General features: G+C 50.9%; 1 protein-coding gene across 5 annotated transcripts in view; it reads left to right on the top strand.

The window, feature by feature from the left end:
* Positions 1-21,150, top strand: part of Rimbp2 (RIMS binding protein 2) — a 195,558-nt gene that overhangs the window by 163,508 nt on the left and 10,900 nt on the right. For all 5 annotated transcript variants that reach the window (XM_021186606.1, XM_021186605.2, XM_029533723.1 and 2 more), the window contains 9 exons: positions 346-497; positions 1,383-1,838; positions 3,221-3,367; positions 4,898-5,056; positions 9,481-9,598; positions 15,670-15,854; positions 16,546-16,714; positions 18,196-18,299; positions 19,757-19,828. In XM_021186606.1, coding sequence (XP_021042265.1) covers positions 346-497; positions 1,383-1,838; positions 3,221-3,367; positions 4,898-5,056; positions 9,481-9,598; positions 15,670-15,854; positions 16,546-16,714; positions 18,196-18,299; positions 19,757-19,828 — 1,562 coding nt within the window. The remainder of the gene's footprint in view (positions 1-345; positions 498-1,382; positions 1,839-3,220; positions 3,368-4,897; positions 5,057-9,480; positions 9,599-15,669; positions 15,855-16,545; positions 16,715-18,195; positions 18,300-19,756; positions 19,829-21,150) is intronic.

Raw genomic sequence — 21,150 nt, 5'->3', positions numbered from 1 at the left:
GGGAGGAGGAGGAGGAGGGGGAGAAGGAGGAGGATTAAGAGAGGGAGGAGGAGACCTGTATCAGCGGTATGGGGTATCTTTATCTTCCCTCTGGAACCATCGAAGGCTGCTTGGCTTCCAAGTCTCTTGGCAGAGGGATGTCCCCCCTCCAATTCAATGGGAGCGTAAGAACAGGCTTCTCAGAGGCAAAGTGGGGTCCTTCCAATCAGCACCCCCTTCCTGTACTGTCCTCCCTCTCTTCCTTGTCAATCATGTGGGGAGCTCCACTTCCAGGTTTGACAGACCAAAATGAAGAAAGGCCCAAGGACCGTGCCCTGACAGCATCTGTCCCTTCTCTCCTTCCAGGCCCTCCGGCCCCACCACAAGACGTCACTGTCCAAGCTGGGAGCACAGCCGCCTCTGTTCAGGTCTCCTGGAAACCCCCTGCACTGACTCCCACTGGGTTGTCCAATGGAGCAAATGTCACGGGATACGGCGTGTACGCCAAAGGGCAGAGGGTGAGTGTGGGCTGAGAAGTGCTACTTTCCAAGGACGGGCTTGGGGAGGGAGGGGACAGATTCTCAGGGGCAGAATTTGAGGATCTTCCAGCTCTGAGTCTCCACCAGGCTTCCTATGAACAAACACCATAATCTATGCAAGTCTTATAAGGACATTTAATTGGGGCCGGCTTACAGGTTCAGAGGTTTAGTCCACTATCATCATGGTGGTGTCCGGGCAGGCATGGTACTGGAGGCGCCAAGAGTTGTACATCTTGTTTGGAAGGCAAACAGCGGAGAAGACTGTTTCCTAAGCAGCTAGGAGGGACTCGAAGCCCACCCCACAGTGACACATTTCCTCCAACAGGGACATGCCTCCTGATAGTGCCATTCCCTGGTGACCAAGCATTCAAAGATATGAGCCTAAAAGGTCATTGGTATTCAAACCACCGCAACTGTCACTACCCAATTTCTTCCCTCCAGTGACAGATTGAGCTGCTTGACTGGGAGTGATGGCCCCAGCCAGTTCTCCCATGATTCACTTTTTGCAGGCTACAGGGTCTCCTAGTGCAGGTTCCATGCACATCCAGGAAACCCACTTACTGGACCCTGTCCCTCTCTTCCCTCCAGCTGTGGCAATAAATGGGCTCACCTTCAGATCCTTGTGGGACCCTGGATCCGATCCAGAGATGGAGAAAGAAGGCTCTGCTTTTTTGATCTTTTTTGATCTTTTTTGACCTGGGTCCTGGGCTCCCAGATACCCCTTGACTTTGCCAGCTTTGGAAGTGAGCCAGGTCTGGGGCTCAAGATTTTGGGCTTCTTTTGACCAGGCATCTGCCTTCAGGAGATGCCACTGCTGGGTTATAACATGCCGACAGCCTGTGACATGACTTTCTTTGTGTGCAGGTGGCTGAGGTCATCGCCCCCACGGCAGATGGCACGGCAGTGGAGCTGATCCGGCTGCGAAGCCTGGAGGCCAAGGCCGTGAGTGTGCGTACCCTGTCTGTACAGGGAGAGTCCATGGATTCTGCCCTCGCTGCCATCCCCCCTGACCTCCTGGTGCCTCCAGCCCCCCACCCGAGGACTGCTCCCCCACCAAAGCCATTAGCAAGTGACATGGATACCAAAGACCAACACCTGGGTCCCCACGTCAAAGTGGATGAGTCCTGGGAGCAGAGCCGGTCACCGGGCCCTGTACACGGCCACATGTTGGAACCACCTGACATGCACAGCGCTGGCCCGGGCAGAAGGTCACCCTCGCCCAGTCGGATCCTTCCTCAGCCACAAGGAGCTCCTGTGTCGACCACTGTCGCCAAGGCCATGGCCCGTGAAGCTGCACAAAGGGTGGCCGAGAGCAACAGGGTAAGTTGTATACGCCTACCAAGTTGGTCCCTGTATTCTTGGGTTGTCGTGTGACCTGTTCCTGCACCTGGCAGGTAGGGACAGCTCTTCTGGAGAGCACTCTAGGACCTCGGCCTGGGACTGTTGTCCTGAACTGGGCGGGGCCTGTTCTTTTGATACCATATCCCAGCCTAAGGATATGTGTGTGTGCTTTGGGGTAGGGGCGGGGGGGGGGTATTGTAACTGTGGAGATTGAGGATAGGAGTGAGAGTTGGGCATGTTCCCATCATGGCTAATGAGATAGATGTGCACTATAGGTCACCTATAAGGTGCCCCTTCCCACCAGGCCTGGGGGACTAGGACCCAGGACTAAATTGGCCCCGGGACCTTCTCATCTCTCCCAGATATCCACATGCCAGATGTTTGTGGCAAGCCTGAGTTTCTCCATGAGGAGGCATCTGGGCCTATTGGCACAGCCCTCTGAGTTTCAGGTTGCCCTGTGGATCTTAAGATGGTCACCCCTGGGACTGTCATCTGCCAAGGCTGAGGCGTTCTTCCCCACTAGGCTTCCTCTGGCCAGGGCCCGAGTCAGGAGAGTGAGGATACATGACCAAGGGTGTGGCAGCTGCACATTCTAATACGTCTAACCCTCTGCCTCTCCATGAGGACATAGAGCTACCCTGACCTCAGGCGCCCAGCACCTCATAAGACACAAGAGTATCAGACTGTCTGTGAAATCTGACTCGCTCAACAGCGGCTATTGACACAATACATAACGCATGAACTCGGGACCTCAATCATAAAGGGCACTCTGAGGCTTAGTGAGGCTGGAACCAGGCCAGCACTGGGATGACTGGGGGATGCTTGTGATCAAGAGGCAGAGGATCCCAGTGCGGCTTCAGAGCAGCCCCTAGGAGAGCCCAGTGGCTGCTAGGCTGGTCCAGAGACCCTTCCCAGGCTAATGCCTCAATGCCATAGTCACTGCCCAAACTAAAGGTGAGGAGAGCTATGGAACTGAATAATCGGGAGCAGCTCTAGTGAACTGAATAGATGAGAGCAGCAGGTCTCTGGTCCCCTCTAGTGAAGGTGAGAGCGATACAGGCCTCAGGAAGAGGAGAAGGGAAGGGAAGATCTGGTTTTGGGAGCCTGGATCTCACGGGAACCACCCTCTAGAGCTACCTAGAGTCACGTACTTAGGGAGTCATAGCATCTTTCACGTGTCTTCCCTGAGGGAGGCTGCAGTGCTCAGCGTGGGAGAGGCCTCCCCGGGGCACCACTGGGGAATCCCCTGGCTGTCCTCGGCATTGAGGGGGTGGGCAGGATACCAACAGTGCACGCTCCTGGTGTCCCCTCCAGCCCCTCCCCCCACACCCATTCATCGGTGGTCCCTTTCTCTTTCCAAGTTAGAGAAAAGGAACCTCTTCCTAGAGCAAAGCAGTGCGGGGCAATACGCCAACTCGGATGAGGAGGACGGCTACGCCTCCCCCGAGGTCAAGAGGAGAGGCACGTCAGTGGATGACTTCCTCAAAGGGTCAGAGCTGGGCAAGCAGGTGAGAGTGTGCACCCCTGGCGTTAGCCCTTGGCTGGCCATGGCTTTAGCAGGATGCGTAGGAGTTGAGAGGCATGAGGACGTTGGCCTAGGCTGGGGGGTGTGTGTGCTCATGTGTTCCTACATGTGTGTGTGTGTGCCTATGCATAAGTATGTTTCTATGTGCACATGCGTTTATGTGTTGGTGCTTGTTCGTATGTGCAGGTGTGTACAAGTGTATGTGCCGGTGTTTAAGTGCGTATGGTGTGTGTATGGGTTGCTGTTTGTCTATGTATGTGCATATATGCATGTGGTGTTTGTTGACATGTGTGTGTTCCTGTGCACCTGCCTATGTACACAAATATGTACACATATGTGTGATTATATACAGATATGTGACAATGTGGTCTTGTGTGTCTATGTATGTACACATGTGTGTACATGTGTCTGTGTCTCTGTGTATGGTTGTATGTATGTATGCATGTGTACTTGTCTGTTTGGTACATATGTCCATGAGTATGTTTATTCATGTGCTCATATATGGCACATGTGCTTGCCATGTGAGTACATGTATCTGAATTCCTGTGTATCATTGTGCACATGTGCACTTGTAGAGAGAGATGTGTGTGCATGTGTGTGGACATGTATACACATGCATTTATGTGTTTCTGTATGAGTATGTGCATATGTACTGTGATATGTGAGTGTGCATGTCAGCATGTTTTTGTGTGTAGACACAATATATATACACATGAGCATATGTCTCTGTGTGTATGTGCATGCATGTGCACACTTGTTTGTTTTTCAATGATTCTTTAAAAACCTTCAGTGTCACCCCAGGTGACCTCTTCCCCTGTCACATTCTCTTGTGTGACACTGTACACATGGCTGCCCTGACCCTCGGCCATCTGGATTGTCAGTGTTGGGTCTGAGCCTCTGTTCAGCTAGTGAAGTAAAGAGGAGACAGGTTGGAACTTGAGCATCATACAATGTGACATACCAACACGGCATTGCTTTCTTCTTGGGCATCCGGGATCTTCACGCCTGTCAGAGCCGGATGGCTTGCGCTGTCTTCTCTCTGCTGCTTAGACCAAGTTGTTGAGTCAGGTCTTGTTTGCTTTACTAAGATAAGCTGTGTGCACACACACTGTGTGCACATACACACATACACTGTGTGCCACATACACTGTGTCTCACATGCTTTGCAACCAGGGCTCTACGCACTGGCAAGTAAGGGTCCAGAACTCAAGGAGACAGTCTAGGAGCCTGACAGGTACAGGATGTCTCTATAAGGGCTGGAGAGATAGTTCTGCTGTTAAGGATAGCCCTTTCAGAGGATCCAGGTTGGATTTCCAGCACCTACATGGTGGCTCACAACCATCTATAACTCCAATTTCAGGGGAGCCAATGCCCCCTCTTCTAGCCTCCACAGACACTAGGCACACATGTAGTGTATAGACAGATATGCAGAGAATATACCCATACACATAGGGTTAGAAAGAAAAAAAAAAGAAAGAAAAAAAGCCCCATCTGTGTTCCTTTTTGACCATAGCCCCACTGTTGCCATGGCGATGAGTACCACACAGAGAGCAGCCGGGGGTCAGACCTGTCGGACATCATGGAGGAGGATGAGGAGGAGCTATACTCAGAGATGCAGCTGGAGGATGGGGGCCGCCGTCGGCCCAGCGGTACCTCTCACAACGCCCTCAAGGTGAGCACTGAGCTCATGACAGGGCCCCCCCCCCCGAATCTGGGGGATGTTCCATTCTGCCCTTCCACCGGGATTATTCCACAGGAGCAGTTAGGAGTTACCAGCTGCTCCTGTCTACTTTGCCAAGACATCTGGGTACTAGAGTTTGGGATCCCCTAGACACAGCCAGCACTGTAGTGGGAATAGAGCGGAAGTAATAAGAATAAGCAGAAGCAGTCCCAGGCCTTACATGTTCAGACAGCAGCGGCAGCTTGCCGGTTAGCACTGAACTGGCAGTGGAGGGCTGGGCCACACACAACTGAAAGAGAGGAGGGCTCCACCCATACAGATGAGGCCTGAGGATGGCATGTCCATCACAGAGCCACCCCATCCTACCCCTGCTACCGGCAGAGAGTTCATACCATCCACCGCTGGAGACCTGAGATGGAAGGGTGACTACTTCATGGGAATGGCTGGGTGGGCAGGGCAGTCAAGCCTGCCGGGTTTATTTCTGCAGAAGTGTGTCACTCCGCACTATGGCAGACCGAAGACAACACGCATTACTCCTGTCTACTCAGGGTCTCTACAGAGACCATGTGGACATCCTCCCCCCACAAAGGTCCCTGGAGGGGGCTTTGGGGACCTCCATGTGTCCCTCTGCATGGTACAGTTCACACTGGTTCCCTGTGCCCCATCCCCTAGCAGGTCCCCACAGGTCTCTCCTGAATCTGAGGTTCCTACCTGCTCCCAGGCCATGCTCTGGAGCAGGGATCACCCTGAAAGTGCTCCTGGGGGGGGCTCAGGGAAAGGCTTTCCGCCTTTCAGAAACTCCTCTGCCCAGGACAAGGTATTAGAAGCCTCTGCCCTCCAAGGGCGGCTGAGGAAAGCGGAGAGCCAGTGGAGGGTCTTGTGGAGCTGGAGGGGTAGCCCCTACCCACCTCTCTTACAAGCAGACAAGCAGTAGTATCCTAGGGGCATCAGGATCAGGGTAGGCACAGGCATGTGCCGCTCACCCACAGGGCTTCTGACTGGTGTGAGTGTCTCGAGCTTCTCCTAATAAATTGTCAAGGGCAGTGGGGAGCTGTGATCATACTGAACCACAGTCCCACATGACAGGGAGTGGCTAAGGTAAGCCAGGTTTCCTGGGGGGGATCAAGGCATGTAGCCCTTCATTCCCAACTGGCTCCACCCACCTGTCTACCCAGTGTAACCCTCTTTTTCAACTGCCATTCTTCACCTTCATAGCACTCAACACACCTAGGCCAGAAATCCTTCAACGTGGCACTGTAAAGGAGAAAAATAGGCGAGTTAGCAGGCCCTGTGCCCACCAACTCATGGGTAGTGGCAGAGGCCAACATGCGATCACACTAGGTGTCCACGGGCCACTGGGGGCAGCTGGCACGGCCATCCCCACGGGGCACCCATCATAAGACGCACCCCCAGTTCCCAGCAGGGGCTAAGAGCAGCTTTCCTAGAGTCGGCCACATCTCCTCAAAGGATTGTACAGAGCAGGTGGCCGGCATCAAAATCCGTGCTTTTTTGGATAGAGACGAGATGGCTGAGGGCTGGCTCTGGCAGGGATGGTGCCTGTGGCAGGGGCAGGCTAAGGCCTGAATGCAGGAGTGTTTGTTTAGTGATCTCGAGAAGTAGCCTGCTCCGGTGCCAGTGCCAGGCGCTGAGACCAGATGGGTCAGATGTGGTAAATCTCAGGTGTGGAGTCAGAGGACCTTGGTCCTTTGTAGTCGGGGCCTGGGTCTGTTTGACAGCATTCACCAGATCACAGGCTTGCTATAAAGGACAGAGCGCCTCCTCCTGGCTATTAACTAATGGAGTGGAGAGTGGGGTCAGCAGGGGTGCTAAGTGCTGGGAAGAGACCAGTCCTGGGGGACAGTGTGAGGCCATGGTGGCTGTCCTTGGGCCTCAGGGAATCGGCCATGGTGGCAGAAAACTTCCCTCTCTACTCTGAGTATCTCCTCAGCATAGGACCAGGGAGAATTGTGTCCTCCCTCTGGCTCACCCGCATGGCGTCTGCTCTGACGTCCCGCTGGCTCATCTATGTGCTCCCCCTCACCTTGTGCTCTGCACCCCCCCCTCTATGTGGCCCATCTGCTCCATCCCAGAGCCCCCCACCCCCCCCAAGCAGGCATGCCGCAGGTCCCCCACGAGCAAAGGCTGCCTCGCGCTGTCCCCCCCCCACCCCTGCCTCGCTGCCAAGACTAATTCTGTGTGTGTTTTCTCTCCTTCCTCCACCGCCTCATGTCTGGTCATACAACCGCTCTCTCACACATGCTGTCCCCAAGGAATGCCATAAGGCTAGGAGCTTGGAAGGCGCTTTCCTGGAGCAGCCCGAGTTCCCCCAACAGCCCCACCGCAGTAAGAGACTGTTCAGTATCCCCGAGGTAGCTGAGGAGGACGCGGAGCTTGGCCAGCCGCTGCTCAGGCAGGGCATGGGGTCCTCCAGAGCCAGGGCCTTGTTAGCCATGGAGCGTGGGCCAGCGCGGTCCTGTTGGGGACATCCGGTCCTACAGGGATCCTGGCTCCCTGCAGAGCACAGGGGCCCAGGCATCCATATGGAGGATCTCTTTCTGGAAGACAGAAGCTGTCGGTTCAGCCGCTCGGCCACCAGGAGCCCGGACAGTGGTTTGGACTGTGGCAGTGAGGAGGAAGAGTCACGATTTAGTTTCAGGAGCACCTCGGCCAAGTGCAGTCCAGGCCCTGGTCACTGTCCCTGTAGGAGAAGCCCGAGGCCCCTGCTGGCCCGGCGGAGGACGCTGACCCGACAGAGCAGCATCGAAGAGGACTTTGGGGAGCAGGTGGACCCCAGTGACGTCATCAGGAGCGATGACACCCAGCCCAGCCCGGAGAGGCCCGTGCCCAGGAGGGATGGCTGGGACGAGGCCAGCGACCACGAAGATTTTCGGGGTGTCTGGAGGAAAAGCCCAGCCATGCCTGACAGTAGGGCGGCTGAGCGGCTCACACAGCCTCCTCCCCGAGTGGCAGACGGCCCTTTGGTGTGTCAAGTAACCATCCTCCCCCCTGCGCGCTTGCCAAACCAATCCGTGCTCATCCTTTCGTTGGTTTTTGCCTTTGGTTCCGGGTTTTGGCGTACATCGGGGGACTCTCTGGGCCGCTCTCTTTGGTTCTCTCCCCGCATTATTATTATTTTGATTTCTTCGGTCCCCATTGCTCCTCAGTTGCTTGACCATCCCGAAGGTTTTCCTTCCTTGCTTTGGAATAACGATCTTCCCAACAGAATCGGCGATGGTTACGGCTGCTTTACTTAAAGGACAACTGAATCTAAGTTTTAATTAAGGGTTAGCTGAACTGCCGAGTATCTGAATTCAGGAAACACACATGTACCCCCAAACAACTCCCCCCCCCCAAAAAAAGGATCCTTATGGACTCGTGGGGGACTGCTGATATGATCAAAGGCTTCTTGTCTTTGTTGTTCGGGTTTTTACGTTTTTTTTTTTTTTCCTTTTGGCTTTCATCTATAACTGTTTAAAAAAAAATATGGAGTCTAGAGAAGAAACTCATATTTGTAAATTGTTTCCAGTGTTTTGCTCACCCCAGTCTTTGTCCTCCTCTGTGTCGACCACAGAGCAGGGGGTTCATCCAAGGCTTCATTCATCTCTGTAATTGTATTCTTTCTATAACATCTGCCCCGCCCCCAACTGTCCACGGACACACAACTGGGCCACCAGCATGCCACCAGCATGGCAGCAAAGCCTCCTTCTGAGCTATGCATGCTGTGATTTGTCCCTGCCAGGCACTACCTGCAAACCTCGCGACACCCAGACTCACCCATGGCTATAGGCTCACACACCCTGGCTCCTGTGGCCTGGGAATGGCCTCCATTAACCTGATTTCTAACGATCCACTTTCCCTTTAGTTAGTTCTGACCTCTGGTCCAAATGAGAGGTAGATAGCTCTAAACTGGAGGCCCGTTCAGGCCCAGGTTAATCATGGAGCATGATCAAGGCTGATAATACGCAGGCACTTCCCTGAGTGTCTAGACTCCTCCGTGCCCCTTCTGTCTATGATGGACTTTGGGAAGTGTGTCTCTGCTAGTGACACTTGGGGGTGGACCGCAAAACCAGGAGGGGACTTGCCCGGAAAGGAGCCTGAGCTGTAAACCGTAGTCAATTTGGTTCAAAGGATTTGGCTTTAGAAGTAAAAGCATCAACCAAAAGCTTCCCCCTATGACTCATTTTTACTGCCAGCCCCGCTGTGGTGTGTCCAGAAGGGACCTGGATACGGAAAGCAGGGTCCTGGCCCCAGCTGGCTTCTCCCCCAGGTCACTCAGCTAACCTTTCAGTTAAAAGCTACGTTTAGTTGCCTTTAGCGCTTCTGCTTCCAATCCGGATTGATTTGGCTTTAACTCCTCCTCTCCTACCGAGGCCAGTGACGGACGCTGTCTAAACTACATGTTCCTCTGGGTCTAGATCTTAGGAAACTCCACGTTGATGGGGCGAGCGGACCGGATGGAACACGTGAGCCGAAGGTATTCGCACAGTGGCGGAGGGTCTCATAGGCACCGACCAGCCATGGCTCCATCCATTGGTGAGTGGTCTCAGACGTATCGTTCACTTTCTGCCCACCACCTACTTAAAAAACAATTCTGGGATCATGTTGTAGGGCTTTGTCCCCCCCCCCATGAAAAATGCCTGAGAAAAGGGACAACGGGACCCGGTGCTGGGGTTCAGTCCACCCTGGGGTTCAGTCCACCATGCCAGGGAGCGTATGAGAGGAGAGTGGCTCACCTCATGACAGCCACTCATGTGGGAAGGGAGAGAAGGAGGAGAGAGAGAACAAGATACTGTATCTACTGGCTTTATCCTCACCCTCACCCCCCACCCCTACTCCATCAACAAGAGCCACCCGGGATGGTGCATCCCATGTTCCCACATGGAGGGTGCAGCTCTTCCTGTTACACCCTCTCTGGACCTACTGTCAGAGACACACTCAGAAGTGTGCTTTAGTAAGTTCCTGGGGGGCGGGGGGAGAGCGAGCGAGCGAGCGAGAGAGATGCTGAGTTGACTGTATACCTCAGATGTGCTCCAGGTGTGTAGGGCTGTCTATGTGCATGGGCCACATTGGTGCAGGTCTTGGGAACATCTGGAAGCTGGACGTGTCCCCGGGGGCACATGTCCCCTTTCCGAGGCACCACTGGCCCTTCCCCCTCTCCACCCATCACAGTCCTGTTCTTTTCTCCTACTTCATGAAACCTGCACTTGCTTTTTGTACAAACCATTTGGGACTCAGACAGTGGTGCCCAAAGCTGTCACTGGGTTGTTGTCATCAGCCAGTGCTTAGGGTGGCCACAGGTCAGGGGTGGCAGCTGCCATTGACGTGGGATGATGGGGGCAGTAATTCTAAGGAGTGATGCTTATAACAGGGATGGGAGGAGCCAAATAAACCAGGCTTCTGTGAACACACACACACTACACACACCATACATAAACCACACACATACCACACATTCAGACACACATACTGCACACCACACACACACACACCAGATACACGCAACACACACAAACATACAGCACACACACCAACACACACACATGCCATATATCACACATGCACACACACACATACACCAGATACACGCAACACACAAACATACAGCACACACACCGACACACACATGGCATATATCACACATGCACACACACACACACACACACACACACACATCAGCAGGGACACTAAGCAGGAATGGCTGGGGTCAATACCAGGTTAATCATTTCAGAGCTGATGGAAACCTACTCAAGTGACCTCACTGGACAATGACAAATGAGGGACACAGTTCTGCTGTAGAAGAAGATGCCATTCATATGGCCAAATAAACAGGCTTCTGTGAGTCCCTCCATCCCCAGAGCAGAGACACCAAAAGCAATAGTGGGCATTCCTATGGTCACTGAGAGAGATGCCATTTATGGAGGTAGGATGGGGTTTCTATTCTAATCTCCAAGCCAGGAACTTAGTGCTACTGCCATAGCAAATCAGAGACTATACAAGAAGGCAGGGGACATCTCACGCCCACAGACATGTCAGATGTCCTTGTCCCTGAGAGCACGGGATCGCCTTCTCTGGCTTGGCCAGGACCCTTGTCATTGTATCCTATGCACAGTTTGTCTGGCTTCTTAAGGTGAAGAACCCAGGAGGCTGCAGGCATGTAGCTAGTCCCAACGAGAGAGTAACAATATGTAACAAAGATCACACCCTTCATCTTACACTTAAAAGAGCATGAGCCCACACAACTCCCTTACCTCTTCTCAGTTCGTGTAGCTACTGGAGAACCTGTGTGGAAAAACATAACTTAAACCCAGTACTTTGCATGGGGTGCCCACGTATAGAAGGGCAGACAAACCTCCGTGCCTGTGAACACAGGAAAAAAAAAAATCCATGTAATAGGTCATCAGTGTAATAGGTCGTGCATGTGCTAGGTCTGCCACTCACCAAGAAGAACACCAGGCACATGGGCCAAAGAGCCGGTGACTAATAACCAGCAGGTCAGGGGTCAGAAAATATGTTCCTCTGGTCTTTAATTCTCTTTTCATGTTAAAATGATAGCAACTGGGTTCTGGAGAGATGGGTCAGTGGTCATGAGCAGCTGCTGCTCTTGCAGAGGACCCGGGGTCATTTCCATGTAGCAGCTCACAACTGTCTATAACTCCAGTTCCATGGGATCTGATGCCCTCTTCTGGTATCCACATACACACGATGCACACACACATACATACAAAAGTAAAAGTTTTTTTTAAAAAAAATTAGCAATTAGTATTTTAGACATTTAATTGTGCTTATTTTTCCCCTGGGTATTTTTTGGTCTTTGTGTTCATCTTACTACCTACCCATCAAATGCAAGGCCTTGAGGTAGGGTGTGTGTGTGTGTGTGTGTGTGTGTGTGTGTGTGTGCGCGCGTCAGTTTCCTGAAACTGAATGGCCACACCTATCTGAGTGTAATGGAGTCCTACTCACCAATCGACGTGAGCTCTCCCGCATCATTTCCCATCTGCCTGGTGGTTTGGGGAGATACAGCACAACCTAAATCCACAGAAGATACTGAAAATTGAAAACTAGGCGGACAAAGAGAGACTCCCCTCCCTGCCGAGGGGGCCAAGGAACCTGTTGCACATTGTAGACATCATCAGACATTTATCCTCCTTCAGGTTTTAGGCTTAGAATTTTCAAAACCCACTTTATTTTGGGTTCTGAAATGCTCCAAGGTCTCTACTAATGCAGGGACCAGAGTTACTTGTCACTTGGGGAGGGGCAAGTTTGATAGGAAAAGGGAGTTGTGGGCCTGTTTAGTAGTTCGTTGGGGGCCATTTCACCCTTCGTTGTCAGGATACCAGCAGTCCAGTTCAATAGCAAACATCAAATGCGCATCAGTAACAACATGATCCAGCAGAGACAGCAAGGTTCCAGGGACTTGGCACAGGTCAGCAGAGACGGTCAGAATCAGCTGGAATACTGTAAGAAGATTTTTGGTGTGTTTCCGTCTACGAAATGAAGACCAGCGAAGTCCAGCGAGGTGTTGCGCTTCCGTGGCACACACCCTCCCAAGTGTCCGCTTTGGCAAAACATCACATGCTCTTTCACATGTCCGCTTCAGCAAAACATCCTCTCACAAGACAGCTTCCAGAAAAACATCATGGGACACAACTGGGCTTCCCAAGAAACAAAGAATCCCCACTTCATCAGGTGCACAAGCTGTTCCTGAGCCATCCCTGTGCACCCCGGAAGACTTAGCTGGCAATTTCCAGGGGAAGCTGACCGTAGGCCTCCATCCTTAGCTTCATACTCCACTCCTGACCACAGAGGTCTTGCCATCCACAGAGAAGCTACATAATACAACCCAAAGAAGCACAGAGAACTCACAGACAGCAAATGCTCATCAAAGCCACATCCAGAAGATGCAATCCCTGGGACGTTTGTATAGCTGAAACTTCACTAACCAGGTCCTGTGACAGGGGACTAAGTTCTTGCTAACCCCAGCTAGATCCAAAGTGGGGCTTCACAGCTGCCCAGTTCCACCCTGGAGTTCACATATCATCCTGTAAGAGTGACTTGTTGGAGTTCTTAGGGTGCTTTCTGCTGCCAAAACTAGTGAGAGACAATCAACAGGCTATAGATAATTTTGTTCCATGTTCAAGTTGAAGGGACAAAGAAAAGAAGACAATGGATCACGAAGCAGCTGATTGCCTATGTGTATGGTTCCGATAACATCCACGCCATTGTAAATAAAATAAAATAAAAATTTAAAAAACTCAGCCTTTCATGTTGCTAAAGGTATTTTGTTTTATTATGGTTACTGAATATTATTTGGACACACACATACACACCATGTTTTAATTAAGATTGGTCTTTATTACTGTTTGCATGTATGGCGTGTGTTCCTTGTACATGCAGTGCCTGAGGAAGCCAGAAGAGGGCGACAGATCCCATGGAACGGGAGTTATACAGATGGTTGTGAGCCTCTGTGTGGGTGCAGGAAACTGAGCCCAGGTCCTCCACAAGGGTAACCAATGCTCCTAACCTCTGAGTCATTTCTCCAGCACTTGAAGTATGTTTATAATACATGAGCAAGAAAGGGACAAATACCAGGACAAGAAAGCCTTGATACAAGTGGTTTGTACCCTAAGGTACAGACTAGCATTAGAGAAATAAGGATGAGGGAGTTAGTATGGAGCCAGGGTTTCTTATTTCACCTTATTTTAAAATCTGGAATAGTTTACTACTTCTCAGATTTTCTGACATGGGACAGGCAATGACTGTAATGTATTTGAGGTCTGAGAAAAGGTGACGGTTGAATGTGACAGCCACTCTGGAGTGCAGGTGTGTTTCTTTAAATCATTATTATTTGGCGGGTGAAAGAAGCCACTCTTTGGTGCCCTCTGTCCACCTATGTCACCCCTCGAGTCACAGCGAGAGACAGTTATTGGAGTGGTTGCTCTCCCAAGTTTCTCTCCCTCCTGACAGTTTTAGTTTCTGACCAAATGGCCACAGCCTCTGTGGGGGCAATATTCAACCCGCGTGTCATGATCGCTATGGAGTTTGAGCCGCCCTTTCATAGGAGTCCCATAGCAGATAGCCTGCATCTCTGGTGTCTACATTATGATTCATAACAGTAGCAACGTGACTGTTGCGAAGTAGCAGTGGAAATGATTTTATGGTTGGGGGTGGGGTCACCACAACATGAGGATGAAAGGGTTGCAGCATTAGGAAGGTTGAGAACCACTGCTCTGTCCTCTCCCTCTCTATGAAATGCTTGCCCACATTCATGTGTGTGTGTGTGCGTGTGTCTGTGCATGTGCATGTGCGTGTGCATGTGTGTGTTCATACACATGTGCATGTGCTTGAATGTATGCATGCATGAGTGTGCGTGTATGTGTGCCAGTGCATGCATGTGTATCTCTGTGTGTATGTGCATGCATGTGTGTGTGCACGTGTGAGTGTGTGTGTGTGTGTGTGTGTGTAAATAACTGGCCTCTATATTTGCAGGTTCCACATTCTCAGGTTTGAGCAACTATAGGCAGAAAATATCTCAAAGGCACTTTCACCTGTACCAAAGACACACAGACTTTGATTTCTTTCCTCAACTCCCGAAACTGTAGAGCCAAGCATTGACAATGTACTGGAAGTGCCCTGGCGCCAATTAAAGTGTCCAAGATGGGGTGGGGGTAAGGGATGGCCAGAGAGATGGCTCACATATGTTAAAAACATATATATATATGTATTACTCTTCCAGAGGACTTGAGTTTGGTTCTAGAAACCACATCAGGAGACTCACAACCACCTGTAACTCCAACTCCCTGAGGATCTGACACCTCTCGCTTCCGAGGCATCTGCATTCACATGCACAAACCTACACGTAATTAGACGTAAATCCTTTTTAAGACATGTCCAAGGGGGAAGTGCGAAGGCTCTATTCGCCATCTTATTTAAAGGGCAGGGTTATTATGGAGTTCAGTATCTGCATGAGAGAGTCTGTAATGACCTTCTTACAGGTATAGCTAGATAACCACACACCTCGTGATATATCAAGACACACACACACACACACACACACGTTAGGATACCAAAATATATCACAATTAGTTACTGAGAAAGCATTAATTAACCTTCCATGGAGGGTGTATCTGCTGCTGGTTAGACATTAAAAGCTGGCAGACTATCGCTGTCGGCCATGTTGAATTCTGAAGTGTGAGAGGTAAATTACCTTGTAGTTAGCCTTGTGTCCTGCTGAGGACCCAAGAGGCATCTCATGAGGGTCCCATCTGCACTCCGAGGGGACCAAACACCTATTCTGGTAGAGCCTCCAGGCCTCTTGTTTCTGTGGCTTTCCCTCACAATAAGGCTTAGGTTGGATTGAATGGTCCTGTTCTGAAGCAATCGCCGGCTTCCACAATCCCATCTCTGGCAGATTTCTGGCCCCATGCTGAGCCCAGACAGATGAAGAAGAGGAGCACCCAGGGCTGCCCTTTTCATAGATCCACTTCACATGTGAGCTGTACCCCTGAGTTGTTCCATGGGTATCACATTTTACATGTGAGCCTGTACCCCTGAGTTGTTCTCCGGGTGTCACATGATCCCTGCGCTCTGTTCCCTGCCGGCTCCAGATGAATACACCGGGCGAGACCATCTGTCTCCAGACTTCTATGATGAGTCAGAAACCGACCCTGGTGCTGAGGAGCTTCCGGCCCGTATCTTCGTGGCTCTGTTTGACTATGACCCACTTACCATGTCCCCAAACCCAGACGCGGCTGAAGAGGAACTTCCCTTCAAAGAAGGACAGATCATCAAGGTACTGATGGCTCTAGTGCCACGGGACAGGGGACAGTGACTGGCAGCGGAGATGGAGTGGTCTTTCATGCAAGCCCGGGCAGTACAGTAGCAGCCCTTTGGCCTCAAGGACTGTTAGAGGAGATGGCTCAGGGCTGGGAAAGCCTTGAACATAGGACAAGCAGAACACTTAATTCACCTAGGAAAAGGGCAGTGCCTTTGCCTGTGTGCCCTATTGATGGAGGAGGCTCTTAAGACTCAAGAAGCTAAGGAAACTTACAAGGATCAGGACACTCAGAAGTTCACAGGACTCACAAGGCCCCTCCCCTAGCTTCTAAAGCTGTGAATAATTGCCCATACCTGTGCATACACACTTGTGTGCCTAGGTGTGGCCTGTGTACTACTAGGTGTGGTCTACTCCGTCAGACCTTAAATTTGAAAAGCAGAGGTTTTAGCATCGGACACCTAAACTTCAAGCTGGCACACCAACAAAAGGGAGGCGGGGAGAGAGCGAAGGTGAGGAGCCATGGTCACCGGTCCAGGTGGCCTGTGACTGATGTAGGTGAGCGGTTGGGCTTGAAAAGTGTGTTCTCAGAAGTTTTGACTTTAAGTGACTCTGCTGCCAGTGGGGCTGACGTGTGGCTGAGTCAAGCCTATCAGATGCTCCGATTCCTCCCCCTCCATCCTCCCCCCCCCCACTCCCGTGACTCCAGGTATATGGAGACAAAGACGCAGATGGTTTCTACCGTGGGGAGACCTGTGCCAGGCTCGGCCTCATTCCCTGTAACATGGTCTCTGAGATCCATGCGGATGATGAGGAGATGATGGACCAGCTGCTGAGGCAAGGTTTCCTCCCTCTGAACACGCCCGTGGAGAAAATAGGTGAGTGTGGTCCCCCAGGCTCTGCTGCACTTGGACTTTGCACAGCAGGCCAAAGCAGGGAGCAGCTGCTACCATCTCTGAGTGCCCAGTTTCTTGGGAGGATTTGCTACCCATTATCGGTGGGTAAAACCCACTCTGCAATCCAACTACTGCACTTTGGTTCTGTGCTTTAGGAACATTCACGCACTCTGGGATTTGTGCACTGACTTGTGATGTCTGCGCTGGTCAAAGATTCCAACCAAAAACGACTTAGTGAGGAAAGGGCGTATTTCATCTTCTGCTCATTACTGAGGGAAAGCTATGGCAGGAACTAAGGCATAGACCATGAAGGATCGATGCTTACTGGCTTGCTCAGCCTGCTTTCTTTACAACCTAGAGCCACCTGCTCTAGGGCTGTCCCCACCTCCACATTAGTCATCAAAAAAAAAAAAAAAAAAAAAAAACCCGTAGACTTGTTCACAAGTCAATCTGATGGAGGCAAATCCTCCAGCTTAATATTTCCTCTCCACCATGTACTGTTACATTGATAAAAAGGCTAGAGGTCTCTCCCAGGAGAATGGGAAGATGCTAGCAGTGAAACCAGTCATTGTTGAGTCAGTGTTGAAATATGGCCTTTCTTCATGGGACCTGCCTTCTCTTCAGGGGCTTTGGGTTTGTAATTGGCTCAGGTCTAGAAACTGGTCGATGGGCTGTGATTCCCCATTACTGTGACCCAATATAGCCTTGCTTTCGTTTGTCCCAGAGTTCTTTTGCTTATACAGATCAAACAGAAACTGAGCAGGCTTATCTATTTTGTTCCAAGAAACGCTATGATTAATTGGCCTGTCATCAAAGTCAGGCATTGTTTTGCCTGTGTTGTCCATAATGGTAACTGTGCTCATCTTGCCTTGGGTGATTTGATGCTGTGACCTAGCCATGCTACTCTGGGTGTCTCCAAAAGATGCCACCCCAGCATGTGTGACAACTCACCAAAACTACTCCTGCAACTCCTGCGCCCCTCGAAGGTGGTTCCACCAGAGTCTCGTTCTCTAGCAATTATTCACAGCTTTAGAAGCTAGGGGAGGGGCCTTATGAGTCCTGTAAACTTCTGAGTGTCCTGATCCTTGTAAATTTCCTTAGCTTCTTGAGTCTTAAGAGCCTCCTTCATATTCTTTCCAGGAAGTAAGGCTTCAATTCAAAGGATAGCCGTTGTTCTCTTTCAGAACTTCATGGTTCCTACTAGACTTTCCCAAGTCATAGCCACCTGGACTTGGACTTGGTTTGGGAGGAGGTCCCCTATCTGATGGAGTCCCCACAGCATGGTAGATACAAGGGAGGATGCACTGTGAAAATGAATAGTCTAGAAAAAAAAAAAAAACTACTGGAGGCTGAGACAGTTGGCCCAAATTGGGGATGTTAGCAAGTGGTGCCCACACTTTTGGGCAGTGAGCAAGGTCACCACAATTTGAGGATCTTCATAACTAGATCTTATGGTTTTGCAGAGAGAAGTAGAAGAAGTGGCCGGGGTCACTCTGTACCCACACGAAGAATGGTGGCTCTCTACGACTATGACCCTAGGGAAAGCTCTCCTAACGTGGATGTTGAGGTACCAGTCTAGAGTTCTTTCATGCTGACCCAGAACTACCGACAATTGCTTCCTGGCTTCTTATGGGGCGCCACACTTAGGCTGTGTGCCTTGGAGTCCCACTTCTCTCTGAGCATGGTAGAGAGGGAGAGCCAGTGACCAGCCGCCCCACAGCAAACCCAGGTCCACGTTGCCCGTGATCAGCTGAGGTCCAAGGATGCTGGCAGAGACCCCAGAAATCATTGATTGATAAGTGAGCCAGTGGCCCTTGAAAGCCACGCTCACACCCTGCCCCGCCCCCTTCCACAGAGCTGAGAGTCATCTATACCACAGGTTTACCACCTAGAGGACAGCAGACTCAGCCTTATTCCAGAGTATGACACACTTGCTTCACTGTGTTCTAAGTTCCTATTCATCCATTAGGGTGTCTGGTTTCCAAACTGTGTCATGGAGATGTACACATAGAATACACCTACCTATGTGCAGCGTGGCCATCACTGGGTGAGACCGAAGTGTCCGATGTCCCGAGAACAGTTATAGTAGCCAATCCCAAGTCTCCCAGCAGAACTATGGGAAGAGTCGACCTGAGACCCACACTTATTGGGAGTGGCAACATAGAGTCCCCTTTTAGCAGAGAAATAAAAGTTACCATGGCTGGTGATCCCTCGCGTGCCTATGAGATGAGAGGGAGGGCTGGTGTTCTAGGGCGCCCCCGTGGCACAGAGGCAGAACATGAACAGAAATAAGGACAAACCTCAGAAATAAGGCTGCGGGCTTTGCCTCTAGGGTCACCTGTCCTCGCACCAGATTGAACTGGATTCCCGCATGCAGCTTTGCTGTGATAGTTTATTAGCTCCGCCTGCTGAACCATTTTGGTCCATGCTTAATGTTTAGAGACACAGCCACGCTCCTGGTTCCCCTCCGCTGGCTGGCCGGCTGTTTCAACCTTCTTCTGGGCTCTATAGTTTAAAGGGTCTAAGGAAAGTTTGCCTCCTGGACCCTGAGGCTTGTGTTCTACATTCCCTGCTGTCCCCACTCTGGGACCTGCTGCTCAGCAGACATTTAACAGATGGGTATTGAATTGACGATGGAGTTGAGAGGTTGTCTTGTACAGAGGGGGTGTTTACCAGTGGTCCTCCAGTGTTTCCCCATGTTCCAGGTATAGAGTTACTTGATTTCCTGTGCCTTGCCAAGAGGTGGCAATGGCCTTTAGTCTAAATTGTTTCTCTCAGGCTTACTCAGAACAGACCCCCATCCTCCAGTCCCTCTGCTGTAAACAAACACCCCACCCCCATCCCCACCCTTCAGCTTTGAGCAACCCACGCACCTCACACCTCCGGTCTGCATCCTCCAGCCAGCTCTGCATCCTGACACAGTCAAAACACAGGTGAATTCCCAAAGGGTAGGAAGGATCCAGGACCCTGTACAATACCTACCTTGCTGCAATAAGCTCTTAGCTCTGTCTTCTGTCTTTGCAGGCAGAACTTCCCTTTTGCACAGGAGACATTATTACTGTTTTTGGTGAAATCGATGAAGATGGATTTTATTATGTAAGTTTTTGAAACATCAAAAAAAAATGCTGTTCATTTTTTTTTGGGGGGGGGGTTCCAATCCCTGGTTCATTCTCTCTCTCTCTCCCTTAAATTAACACATGAGCTGGGATATGAATATGTCACATTCTAAAGCATTTGCCTGCTTACTGCCTCTCCGAGATAAGTTCTCTTTTGTATTATAATATAAAAATCTGGGGGCTAAAGTGGCACATGATTGTAAGTTCAAGGACAGGCTGGGCTATATGGCTAACTCCTGTTTCAAAGACAGAAAGGAGGTGCAGGGAAAGGGGGCACAGAGAAGGAAAAGGGGGAAGACAGAAGGAGGGAGGGACGGAAAGAGAGGGAGGGAGAGAGAGAGAGACAGAGAGAGACTGGGGGGGTAGGGAGGGAGGGAGGGAAGCCGCCACTACAGTTGGTCTCTTATTGCTCTCTACTAATTATAGTATTTTCTGTGTCTAACAAACTGTAGACAAAGCAAACACGAAATTGCTACTGTCCAAACATTTACAAAACAATTTGATTTTCTAGGCTATTTATGGCCTGGGTGGTGGGTTTTCTTTCACGGAGACTAGGAAGTATAAACAAAACAACCAGGTGGACCAGCTCTGGTTTCTCAGCTCTCCCCCCCACCCCCACTCCCCACCCCGCTCCCCCTAGCCAGACACTAGAGAGTCTCTCCTCTGCCCATTCGCTGCCCGTAGCATCCATGGCACCTCCCTCCTGTTCTGCAGATGTCTAATATTCTCTGGGGCATACTCAAGGCCATCCATACACAAGGTGGGGCTAACGTCCTGCATCTGTAACTGGACATCCGCTGCATGCCCCCCCCTCCCGTAGCCACTCTCTGTGGCTGCTTCCCATGGCTATCCCTCTATGGCCCCCTACACACAATTGGGAGTCTCGCTTCTCTGTGCAGTGGCCGATGGCCCCAGAGGCCCCCTCCCGCAGCCTCAGGCCTGCAGGGTTTAAGACTCTCTTCTGAGCTGCCCGGATTTCACAGCTGGGTTTGGGTGGGATAGCCACACCCCATTATGGGCTTTTAGTGGGATAGGCACACCTCATTGCACAGAGTGACAACGTCCTTCTCTAGGTCACAGTCTATTCTTTAGCTTGGCGTTTTGAGAACCTTTTTGGTCTATAAGTTTGTAGTAGGTCACAGTTCATTGACTTTGGACGGTGACTACAAGACTCGTCCCAGTGATGGAAAAAAATTACATTTTGCTCATCGCAGTGATGGAAACAGTTACTCTTTATTTCTTCAGCTTCAAGCTTATTTGTTATTTTCCAACTTGTGGCTTTATTTACCTTTTTTTTTTTTT

Source organism: Mus pahari, chromosome 23 (genome assembly GCF_900095145.1).
Source record: "Mus pahari chromosome 23, PAHARI_EIJ_v1.1, whole genome shotgun sequence".
In the NCBI taxonomy this organism is placed as follows: domain Eukaryota; kingdom Metazoa; phylum Chordata; class Mammalia; order Rodentia; family Muridae; genus Mus; species Mus pahari.
This window is presented reverse-complemented; position numbering and strand designations above follow the sequence as displayed.